Source organism: Camelus ferus, chromosome 32, assembly GCF_009834535.1.
Source record: "Camelus ferus isolate YT-003-E chromosome 32, BCGSAC_Cfer_1.0, whole genome shotgun sequence".
NCBI lineage: Eukaryota > Metazoa > Chordata > Mammalia > Artiodactyla > Camelidae > Camelus > Camelus ferus.
The window spans coordinates 22,951,451-22,963,572 of record NC_045727.1 but is presented as its reverse complement, the minus strand read 5'-3'; the positions used below and the strand labels follow the sequence as shown (position 1 = coordinate 22,963,572).

Below are 12,122 nucleotides of genomic sequence, written 5' to 3'. Positions count from 1 at the left end.
AACAGGCAGGCAGGGAGGGGTTCTGGGGGGGGCACGTTCACTTTATATGAACTATTCCATAAAAAGCCTTTGCGTAAAAAGCAGAGCGTGGCCAAGAATGCAGTCTCCAGCGTCAGGCTGCCCGGGCTCGGTCCTGGCCCGGCAGCCTCCCTGCTGTGTGATCCTGGCTGAGCTACACCAGCTCTCTGAGCTGTGCTGTCCTCCCGCCTAACGTGGGGATGACGACGACAGCATTGTGGGCAAGAAGCAATATGTGCGTAGGACTCAGCGGGGATTAGGCCCAGAGTAAGAGCCAGGTGGATACCGACGTTAACAGCTGCCACCAGTAATAAAGTATGCTTGGCCGTGAGTTTTTTCTTTAAAAAATCTCTCATGGAGTAGCACTGTGTGGCCTCCTCCTGTCCCTCTCTGACCCTGGGGCTCCTGCCGGAGGGCTAGGGGCCTGAGTGAGGAGGTCTCCATCCGTGCGTCCTGGGAAGATGACCGCCCGCAAGTCCACGGCGGTGATGCGCCCAGGGAGAAACTGATCAAAAAGCCGCTGGCAAAGGAATAGATTAGGAGTTTGGGATTAATAGACACACACTACTGTATATAAACTAGATAAACAGCAAGGCCCTGCTGTGTAGCACGGGGGAACTGTATTCCATTTCTCGTAATGAGCTGTAATGGAAAAGAATCTGAAAAAACATGTGTGTACATATGTATATGTGTAACTGAATTGCTTTGCTGTACACCCGAAACTAACGCTGTGAATTGACTACATTTCGATTAAAAAAATAAGAATCTTTTAAAAAGAGAGTGGGCCCTCTACCGGAGGGGTGAAGAAACCCATGGTTACAGGCATCATTTCAGGCTTGGAAACAGGACACTATCAGAAGCCCCCTGAACTTCTGGTTGGCAGACTTTCCTGCCAGCATCCGGCGCGAGACGTTGCTCAGGGCTCCCAAACAGGGCTGCACCTCTAGAGCGCAGCTGTCAGGGTCTGGTTGTCCCCAGACAAGACCCCCAATGTGCATGCCGCCCGCGCTGCGTGTGTGACCATGACGCCAGGGGACGCCCCGCCAGCAGGAGGCGCACACGGACAATGCGCTCAAGATGGGAAAGACTTCATTCTTCCAAAAAAAAAAAAAAAAAACCTCGTTTGATAGTTCTGAATGTTCTATTCCCCCCACCCCACCCCTCTTGGAGTCAAAAGGTACCTAAGTGTCTGAGTGTGAGTGGAAAATAGGGCGCAGAGTCGGGGCTCGGCAGTTTCACTGGAATGTGAATTTCTGATGGGAAAGCAGAGACATTAACGCTGGTCAGAATGTTTTGGCAAACAAGTTTCGGCAGCTGAGTTTGCTAACCATTAGAAACAAACCTGTTGCGTTTTTCTGGATAATGCCAGCATTTGGGTTTTCTTTAAACGAGTGGATTTCTCATGGGTGGCCGCTGAATCGTGTCTGGTGCATTTTCGTCACACAGTAGCCTCCATCCTTTCGCCAGTCTTAGTTCTGTGTTGCCCTGCGCGCAAGTACACGTGTTTAATATTTTCTGCCTTCTGCGCTGTTCCTGCAAGTTTGCTGTTAAAATACATTAAACTATAGGGAAAAAAATCCAAGAATCATTTCAAATTCCTTATCCATCCACATTCGCAATGTTGGCCTCCAGAGTGATGTGGTGATGTCAGGGATGTAAGTGAGCTTTGCATTACTGGTTCCTGGGGATGTATCTCGGTCATTTGAGTAGTTTGAAGGATTTGGCGTTCAGCACACGTCTGTGGCATGCACACACACACACAGAGACACACACAATGTTTCCTTGCCAAACCAAACTGGAATGAAATTTCTGGAAGACACAGAATTATTTCAGTTAGTATGATAAACTCTAGGGGTACCATCGTAGTCATTAAACCAACTTGGTTTGTAAGCCTGATGCCTGCTGGTAAAGTGTGAATGAGAAGAGAAATTGAACCTGCTTTCACTTCTGAGCTCGTCGTCTGTACCAGGACAAGCCGGCAGACACCGTGCGAGAAAAATGTGTTCACAGCCACATCTGCCTCTGTCGTTGAAGAAATGCTTCGACTTCTGTGTTACACTTGCATAAGCTTAAGAATATTTTGGCTGTTATTTGTATTCATTGTTAATAAAACCAGTGGAGGGATGGGGCGGGACAAAGCCAGTCTGTCGGTTGTTTCCGTGGAGAGTTTGCAGGCAGAGTAACTAGACAGAACAAATGTCTACTGCCACTTCACCCTCAGTGGGTTTACAGGAACCCCGTGACAGGTGGGAAAGAATCCTTTAAGGGACTCCTGGTCCCTCTGTAAGTGAAAACCCCAGAAGAGGTCATGGTGCGCAGAGTGTTCCGGTTTGGTTTCTGATGGTCGGGAGTGAGGTGCGTTCGTCTGTGGATGCTGTGATCGCCTTCAGGGTGCGGTGGCTTTTCCTTCCTGGGACTGTGGCGCCGTCACTGGGAAAGTACACGTCTGGGTTAGGTGTATAGATATTCTTGTGTTCGTGATGTAATCTGCAGCTGTCATTCTTATTCCTTCTAGAACGGCTTTGATATTTAACTGTTTCCTTCTACTGTTGATACAGTAGTTACTATGTGTCAGAAATAGTTGGAAGTACTGAGTGTGTCTGAGCTCATTTGATCCTCCCAATGGTCCCAAAGTGTGGCTATAATTCCCATTTTACAGATGAGGAAACCGAGGCCCAGAGAGGTCCATTAACGTCTGCACAACCACGTGGGCTAGTGCATGGCTTGGGGGTGGGTGTTGGCCTCGGTGGTCTGTCTGCGGAGCCCCGCTCTGCACAGAGGGATGACTGTATTTGCAGATTTCTTCACACTTTCCCTTAAGTCCTCTTGTCTCCCTGTTGCTTTGTGGTGTCTGGACTCAGGGGCACTATTTCCTATTTAATTTTTTTTTTTTTCCCTTTCTGAAACGACTGCTTCTGTGGCCACGATATGCAATCCTCTTAAGAGGTAGATTCACTTCCAGCACTTCCTAAGGTTTATCTTGGTCTCTTTTCAGGTTGACCCAGTGTTCACCAGGGAAGTGGAAGCCAAAGTGAAGAGGTAAGGGAAGGGCGCGTGACAGGCGGCCTGCAGGAGACAAAGCCTCGTGACCAGGAAATGATCCCCGTCCCCAGCGTTCGCCGTGTCCCAGGCTGTGTCCCCGGCACATTGCAGACTATCCCACCTTTAATCTCTGAAGGGTCCCGGGACATCTTCGCTTCCCCCATTTGCAGCCAGGACGCTGATGTACTGGGAGCATAAGCTGTTCCCGGGGGGAGCGGCCGAGGGGCCACACGCGTGGAGACTGCCCCTGCAACCCGCGTGGAGGTGCTAATTCTCACTGATCACTTCGGCCAACACTGCAAAGAAATGCCTGCTGGTGACGGTGAAGATGGCTGCCGCCCCTCTGGAGAGCAGCCTGTCAGCCTGTTTGTCGTAAATGGCATCTGTCTGCCAGTAACAGAGACCCAGCAACGCCGGCCTGACACACACTGGGGCTGAACTGCCCACGTAGAAAAGTGACGTCGGGTCGCGGGGAGGGTGCAGCTCAGTGGTAGGGCCCGTGCTGAGCACGCGCAAGGTCCGGGTCCCATCCCCAGTCCCCCCGGTAAACATAAACAAGGAAATAAACACATAAACCTGATTACCTCCCCCCACCAAAAAAAAAATTCAAAAAATTGGGGAGAATAAAAAAGCCTCATGTCTTTGGTCCAGAACCAAGTAAGACCTCAGAGACGCTGGCTCCTGTCTCTCTGTCCTGCTGTCCCTCCCTGTGGCTTCCATCCTCCAGGTGACAGTGGCTGCAGAATTCCACCCCGTGCATCCGGAATTTCCAGTGGGGAGGCGGGAAGAGCAAGAGCTGAAGGGCCACCTCCCATTTGGGTCACAGCCGCCCCTTCACGGGGTCTCGTCGCAGCCGCACGGTCCCACGCCCCTCCCACGGGCCACCCATCAGCCAGGGGGCCTGGCAAACACTGATTTTACCCCCACAGCAAGCAGGTGTCTTCACGTTGCTCAGACGTGCACAACGCACACGGGGTGAGGTACAACCACGTAGGCCAGAGGGCGTGTTGTCGGAATCACGAGGCTGGCGGAGGGGGCGGGGGCTTGGGGAAAAATGTCACTTTTGTTGGATGGAAAACAAGGTAAAACCTGTAGAAGTGGTGGGAACATGAGTACTGGTTGAATTTTTTTATTTATTTATTTATTTATTTTTACTATTTTACAATTTCTCTTTCTCTCTGTATGTTACACATCTATTATTATCTCTCAGTGACTTTAAAAAAATCATTGGGAAAAAAGGTTGAATTATTAGAAAAGGTTTGTTTTCTCAGTCATGAAGAGAAAAACGGCAGAAGTCGTTCTCTGCCTCCCGGTGTCTGAGAAGCGGGTGTGTCCCTTGTCACGCGTGTTCAGGGTGAAGGCAGGTGTGTTTAACCGGCTCCCGCCCCCACGTCGAGGGGGGAAATAGATTCTCAGCCCAGGATGGTTTTCTGTGTCGAACCCTTTGTCAGTAGTGCTCCCCTTGTGATGTAGGGTCTTCCTCCCAAATTGTCCCCCCCCTTTCTCCCCGCCCTTCCATGTGAGACGCCAGCCGTAGACGCCCTCTCTGCCCGTGTTGTTGCAGGAGCCCTGGGGTTCGGCTGGTGGGAGAGATGGCTCAGGAGGACCTGCACGCGGTCGTCAAGAACTCCTTCGCGGTGGTGAACAGCTCCGTGTCTGAGGGCATGTCTGCCGCGATTCTGGAGGTAAGGACACAGCGTGCGTCCTGAAGGTGGACGTGTGAGATTGTCCGCCAGCCCTGTTCGCATTTATGGAGGCTGTGCACACCTCGAAGTTAAAAAAAAAAAGCAAAACGGCATTTTCTTGGGAGCTCAGAAGTGGTTGTTCAGTGCTAGCTGGGACTTCAAAATGCCACTGTGTTTCCCATGGCCATCTCCTGGCCAGCCCCAGAGGGAAATAAAACGCGGGTGGCGCCACCCCGACCGGCCGCATGTCTTCAGCGGGAAGGCGGCGAGGTGGTGAAGGGCTGGGGCAGGGCACGGGGTGGGGGTGGGTTTTGTGGGAAGCCTCCTCTTGCCTTGGTTGCTGCTCCCTGTTTGCAGTGTGTTCTGTGATCCCAGAGTTGCAGGGATGGGAACGGGTTGGGCTCCTGCACATGGCAGAGGTAGGAGATGACAGCTTGGAGCGGGGGTCGGTGTAGTTGCACCCGGGGGTGGGGACAGGGGTGGATGCAGTCTGTCTGTCTAGCATTCAGCTCAGGAAAACGGCTAAACCTGCTCGGGCTAAGTGTGCATGCACATCCCAGTGCCACCTCGCAGTCCCAGCCCGCAGTCCCACCAGTCCGCTGCCCGAGGTACCAGTGCTTCGCAGGGAGAGGCTGAGATGAAAAGCCCCTGCTCTTGAAATCCTGGCAGGCTCTGGCTTGGCCGCGTCCACTCTTGGGAAGGGGTACGCAGTCCAACCTCGCAGCCTTTGCAGCTTCAGCTTCTCGCTGCGCGCCTGACGTGCCCGGTGCGCCACCGGGACGTGGGAACCGCTTTGCGCTGGTGACTTGCGGCGGTCACCAGCGGGCGGCCCACGCGAAAGGCTCCTCTCCTTTCCCCTGCGTTGCTGTCAGTTCACGGCGCGCTGGGCTCCTCCTGGAGGGCGACCGTAGCCAAGAGGAGTCCTGCCCTCCTGTCATCGCCAGCCTTCGGTGCTGGATTTTGTTCGTCGCATGGACGGAGTCCCCTCCAGCGCTCAGCACAGCAGACGCGGTTTTCGCCCTCGTCTTCAGCAGGTCACAAAACCTGCCACAGCAAAGGAGACGTGTGGCTGTCGGTCCTCCAGGTCTTTGAGTCACATCCCACGTTCCCCTTCTCACGACACTGGTTCCTCACGTCAGTGTCTGCTTAGAGACACGCTTTTGTTTCTACCGTATTTCTAATATCCATTTACACCTTTGGGGCTCGTTGAATTCACTGGTGCAATTTGTGGACCTCAGTGTTCCGGAGATTATGGTAAATAATTAAAGCAGGAAAAAAAGAAGAATCTTCCCTAAATTTAAGGAAGGACCGATGTCACACGCCTCGTGCTTTCTGTTCCCGTGGCCTCCTTTCAAAAGCCAAAAAGAGCCCAAAGCAAAATACGTGGGCCGGGGGAGACAGACTCCACCTGCGCCTGCAGTTCCAGGGTTCGGAGGCTTTCAGAGCACAGAGCATGGGTTTGTGGCGTGTCCCACCTCCGCAGACGTCCCACCTCTGCACCTCAACGTCTCAATCTAAGCGTGATGCTGAGCGTCAACCCCACTGTGGTTTAAAATCAGCCTGGGACGGCAGGCGTCGGAGCGGCCCGTTGTACTCTCTGCATCGGCTTTAAAAAGCAAGGACCTTGCAGGACCCGTCCCTGCGCTGTTGCTGAATCGTTCCTTTGTATGTAAATTGACACACCCCTCCACCTGCTTCTTAAGAAAAGGTGAAGTTGAATTCGGGAATGCTTTTTCAAACCAGCACACCCAGCATTTCACTGCAGGCGACTCGCTGTCAAGTCCCCTCGGCTTCAAAGGGAAGGAGGAGAGGCAGCTGTTGGCAGTCCTGGCCATCTCGGAGCACCGACAGAGTTCCCTTTGAAACCTCCAAAACAGCCTTCGGGCTGAGGGCTTCCGAATGAAGCTGACTTCAGAGGCGTCATAAAGGGTGTGTTTCGTTAGAATCTGCTCGGATGGCCAAAGCAGTTCCTCACGGAATAAACGTGTGACCACTTCTGAAGGAAACGGCCTTTTGACCTCGCGGGATGAGATTTGTTTTGTCACGGAAGCGTGTAAAAAGCCCATTTGATTAAACATGTTTCTTGCTGGTAAAATCCAAAGATCGAGCTCTAGCTGGACACGTGGGCAGTGGCGTGAACGTTCCCACAACGAATCTGTTGTCTCCACTGTGGGCTTGTTACGAAGTTGAATTCTGCCTAGAATTAAGTTAAAAGAATACAAAACATTGTTACTATTTTTTTTATCCTAGTCTTCCTCACTAGTGTCTCCTCTCTGCCATGGATTACACGTGCGCGCGCACACACACACACACACACACACACACACACACTAACCTCCAGATCAAAGCTTTCACTGCGCAGGGGAAAGGAAGGTCGTCTGCTAAAGCAGAGTCACAAGGAGATAATTCTCGGGCTCTCAGCTTCCAAGCCCAGGTCCTAGGGATTAAAGATTCATTTCAGGGCTTCTCGAGGGCGGCTGTGACCGTCGTGTGACCTTGGCTAGTGTCAAGGTATGCATGGCAGACGGGGCCCTTCCCACCTTAAAAAGTGAAGGGCCTTTTGAGTTGTCACAATGGGAAGGGTGCTGCCGGCTTTGAGCTTGGCTGCAGGGGAGGGCAGTGTTTTTCAAGGTGCAAGATAGTGTTGCATCCGACAGCCGCACCTGCGATGCCCTTGGCGTCTCGGTGAAGAAGGGCTCCAGCCCAATGACGTAAGTGCGCTGTGTCTGCACATTGGGGGGCACTGGGACCAGCCGCGCCCCCGCCTGCCCTGTGTCTGCACATCAGGGAAACAGTGGGACCGGCCGCGCCCCCACCTGGCCAGCAGGGATCTTTGTCCTGCCCGCACTCTCAGTCGAGGCCAGTGAAGTGTGGGCAGACGTCTCTGCAAGGAAACCTGGACCACGGAGCTTCAATGTGCATCGGAATTCCCCCTGAAGCTTGAAGAAACCGTAAATACAGGTGATGGCGTCCTTCAAAAGCCCACTCTACCGCGTTGGCGTGGAGCCCTGGCGGCTCGGCTTCTCAAGGCTGTTCGGCAGCGTGGACTGGGGGCCGTGCCTCTGGAAAGCTCTGTCGGCCCTGCTGGAGGCGGTGGCCCAGAGACAGAGGTGTGCAGGAAGGCTGAGGGTGACGCTCCCACCCTCCCGGTGGAAGGCTGAGGGGCTCATCGGGGGTGAAAGGAGCCCAGGGACCGCAGGCTGGACCAGACGCTGGATCGCCTGGCGCCGCCCCTTCCCTCTTCCCGGCTCCGGGTTTGAAGGGCTCCCTGCTCCGGGCACCTCGCTCCCGCCCCTCCTCCTTTCTCTGTTCACGCGCCTCCAGGCACCGTCTGGCACAAGACCTCACGGCCCGGCTCCCACCAGGGCCGCCTTCCCGGCGCCGGCGTGTCCCGGGGCCTGCTTTCTCCCGAAGACACAGTTACTTTCAGAGGAGGTGGCGTCACACCTGAGGGAAGGGACTTGAGACTCAGCCCTCAGCTCCTTCACGCCGCGTCTTGGTGGGCGAAAATGCCATTTCCACGTGCTTACCCGTTCGTAAGGCGCCTCTTTTCTTAAAGACGGTTTGTTTGCTAAGAGATGACGTCAGAGTTGGTTTTCTGGAGGCTTCCGGCCTCCGGAGTGCATTTAAGTGTCTCCTCCCAACTCACAGTGTCACGGCCCAGGTTGAATTTCTTTCTTTTTTTTTTTATTGAGGTGTAGCTGATGTCACCGTTTTGGGGGTTATACCCCGTTAGTAGCTACTGTAAAGCACCGGCCCCGTTCCCTGTGCTGGACAGCGCCTCCCCTGCCCCCGCCCCGCTGGCGGCCGCTAGGTTCGTCTGCCTCTGCGAGTCTGCTGCTCTTCTATCCAACAGTGTGCTGTGTTTTTGGATTCCACACATACGTGACATCACACGGTGCTTGTCTCTCTCTGTCTGAATCACTTCACTTAGCACAACGCCCTCCAGGTCCGTCCACGTTGCTGCCAATGGGAGATTTCCAGGGGGCAGTTCATCTCTTCTGCTGAAACACAGCCTCCCTCGGAGGCAAGGAGCGCGTCCCCTGCCTTCTTGGACCCTCCCCCGGAGTCCAGCCCAGCGCCGTCTGTGATCACCAAGCACCAACTGGACCGAGCAGGCCGAGCCCCGCGCAGCGTCCCCTCTCTGACCCTCCCTTTTACCCGCTGGCCTCATCAGCCGAGCCTCCCTCGTCCTGCCACCTGCAGGCTGACAATGACTGTTTGCTGAGTGCGGGACAAGGAACGGGCGGGCTCGGTGGCACGGGGCCCTGCGGGTGTGTTGGGTGCTTGGTGCGCGCTGGCTGAGTTGATGTGGAAGTTAAGTCTCTGCAGCAGGAGGCGTGATGGGGTCTCCTTTGCCCGAAACGGGGGTGTGAACTCTGTCATCCTTCGGGTCCGAGACCCTCCGGTGGCCGATGTTGCTGACCTACACCTCTGTCTCTGCATCTCCGTCTGTAGACTCCCCTCTCGGTCTGTGTGTCTGCCAGGGCATCTGAAACGTACCGGTGCTAACCCTGAATCAGTGGACAACTGTACGGTTTGAATTTGAAAGTGCTCCGGGGGCCGCCTGGGATCGAGGACGGTGGAAACGGGGCCAGCTCTGCCCTGGTGTGTGCGCTCAGCCTCTCCCGAGCCCCTGCCCTCAGAGGAGCTTGTGGGCTGGGATGAGACGATCTGGAAGGCCTCATCCATGAGGATCATTCTGCAGTCAGTTGACAAACACCTGGAAATGAAATCACCGTGCGTCCTGCTGGCCGAGCCAGCTCATGACCGAAATGGGGTGACGTGCACAGAAGGGAACCATCACACGTCACGTTGTCCCCCTCACCGGAGTTATAGTACCACCCATAACTTACGTGGTCAGCGTCCCCGTCGGCTGGAGCCACCCACCACCTAAGTGGTGTTTGTGCTAAGTGACGTCTGAGTTTCTCATTCACTCTGCAAAGGTTACTCCCTCGTTCCCAAGTGATAAAACGGGCCCAGGAAGAGGTCCGGTACCGGGCGTCGAACGTCCGTGTCTCCCAGTGACTGTGACGAGCAGTGAATCTGAGACCCACCGTGTCAGCCGGCGGCGAAGCCGCTGCCGTGCAGGACCAAGGTCTCGTGATTCCTGGCCCGAGCTCTCCTCCGAAATTCCAGGTCACGCCCGCAGTCTGGGGAACCCAAGTGTCCCAGCCGGCGGGGTCGGAGGGCGCTTGTGACCCTCGTGCTGAGATGTGGCCATTCTGGTTACTCCTCCCCTGTGCTGCTGGGTTTCCGCGTTACTGAGTGTAACGGCCACAGAGGGTCCCTGCCTTCACCCTGCAAGACGGAAGCAGAAAATCACGACTTGGAGACCTTCTGTGATCGTGAAATGCCGACAGGAGAGCCTGGCAGAGGCCCGTCGCTGTCCCGGGAAGGCCGGGGTGCGGCCCGGGACGAGCAGGGAGGCCCCTCCAAGTGGCGTGCCAGCGCTGCCCCCCCCCCCGGTGGTGGGGACAGAATAACCTCGGGGGCCGGAATGGAGGGGTGTCCCACTCTCCCCCTCCCCCAGCTAGGGCCTGGGTCTCAAATGCAGACTGTCCTGGGTGACATAGAACCGAAACCCAGGTGAACCCACCAGGAAGCGCGCTGATGCCCACGGAGCGAACCCCTGACTTACAGCTAATGTCCGGATGCTTCTGGGTCATTCTCCCCACAAGTGTCTGATGGACACTGACCGTGTGTCCCGCCCGGCTCTGGGCATGTGGGCCACTTGGTGGTCCCTGGTGTCATGGAGATTCCTGCCGCTGTGTACGAAGCGGCTGAGATCGGGTAACCTGACGTTTTTGAAAGCCACGTGTCACCCCTTCGGGGCCAGGGATTTATGACCTCAAGTTAGGCACCACCTGCAGATCCACAGCACTTACTATGTGCTTGTGTATCGTCAGAGCCAGAGTGCTGGTGACACGTCCCCCCCGCCCCCCACCAGCCAGGGCGCCTCCGGGCAGCAACCCAGCCCTCCGGGAGTGAAAAGGCTGCTTAGGGAATCATCAGGACGATAAATCGTGTTCCTCCTGCCCGTGGGGTGCGTGCTGGGGGACCGCTGCGTGAACTGGAAGAGCGGCACTCATCGGGGAAAGTAGACGGTGACTAGCAACGTGTACTCCACGCTGCCTCTGAAGAGGTGTCCGCTGGGCATCTGGAGAGAGGGGTTTCTTTGTGATGTTGCAGCCATTAGGGCAGACGGACTGTGACAGTACAGAGCTTTCCAGGACTGGCAGGCGCAGGACGTCACGAAGATTCTGTGCGTAGTTTGAAAACGCGGGCTTTGGGTTGAGAAAGAATTTTGTCAGGCGGTGCTTTCTGTGCGGTGCCAGGGGTCCAGTTAACAGAAGGAGTTATTCCCCCACAAATTGGCTCATCTTGCCAGAGAAGCTCTTAAAATGGTCGCCACCTCCCCCCGCTCCTCGGCCCCCACTCCTGACTCCTTCCCTCTTTGTACATTCTTTTAGGCAATGGATCTGGAAGTCCCGGTGCTGGCGCGGAACATCCCTGGGAACGCGGCTGTGGTGACGCATGAGGTCACCGGACTGCTGTTCTCTGACCCGCAGGTAAGGGGGGGGCCCCGGGTGCTCGGCTGGTCTGAGTCATCTTCGTCCGCGAGCCGCTCAGGGAGTCTGTGATGCGCGCCCTTGCGAGGAGCTCTCGGTCCTCCTTTCATAACCGGGAGAGGCACAGTGTCCCTGTTGTCACGCAGGCAGCCACCTGGGCGTGTGACCAGAAGACACCTAGGACGGAAGTTCCTGGGTTCTGTTTTCTGATGCTGCTGGTGGAGACCGTGACTTGCTCAAGACGCGTCTGGAGTGGGGGCTCCTCAGATACAGCCCTGTGCCCCGAGAACGCCTCCTGGTGTTCAGGAGAGGGTCACGGGGCTGGTCACAAGCAGCCCCCCGAGACAGTGTGTGGAAGAGTCAGGGTGGTCGTGCCAACACTTGTCCGTAGGCAGGTGTGCGTCTGAAATGGAAATAAAGGCCGGTGCATCTGGCAGTGGGTTCAGGTGGTGGACCTAGGGGTCATTTGGGGCACACGTGGGTGCCTGGACCTCCTGGGACTCATGTGACGGGGTCCTGTTCACCAGGAGCTGAGGCTCCCGGGATGTAGCTGCACTGGAAGCCCTTGGGACCGTGTGCAGGGCGTGGGGGTGGCCTTGGCCTGAGTCTCTTTATTTGCTTAATTTATTTTATTTTTTGCTGGAGGTGCTGGGGACGGAACCCAGGACCCCGTGCACGGTGAGCACGCGCTCTACCGCTGAGCTGCACCCTCGGCTCCAGTGGTAACTCTCGCTCTCAGAGGCGTGACGGGGGCTGAGGCGGCTGACGCACTGGGCCGGGCGGTCGGAGCCTCGGGCACCGTTAC

General features: G+C 55.7%; 1 protein-coding gene across 15 annotated transcripts in view; it reads left to right on the top strand.

Moving 5' to 3' along the window:
* The window catches only part of GLT1D1 (glycosyltransferase 1 domain containing 1), a 99,488-nt gene that overhangs the window by 47,080 nt on the left and 40,286 nt on the right, over nt 1-12,122 (top strand). For all 15 annotated transcript variants that reach the window (XR_004316673.1, XR_004316672.1, XR_004316670.1 and 12 more), the window contains 3 exons: nt 3,014-3,057; nt 4,625-4,745; nt 11,219-11,317. Coding sequence is in view for 8 of the 15 variants with exons in the window: in XM_032471684.1 (XP_032327575.1) it covers nt 3,014-3,057; nt 4,625-4,745; nt 11,219-11,317 (264 nt within the window). In the remaining 7 variants the exon portion in view is untranslated. The remainder of the gene's footprint in view (nt 1-3,013; nt 3,058-4,624; nt 4,746-11,218; nt 11,318-12,122) is intronic.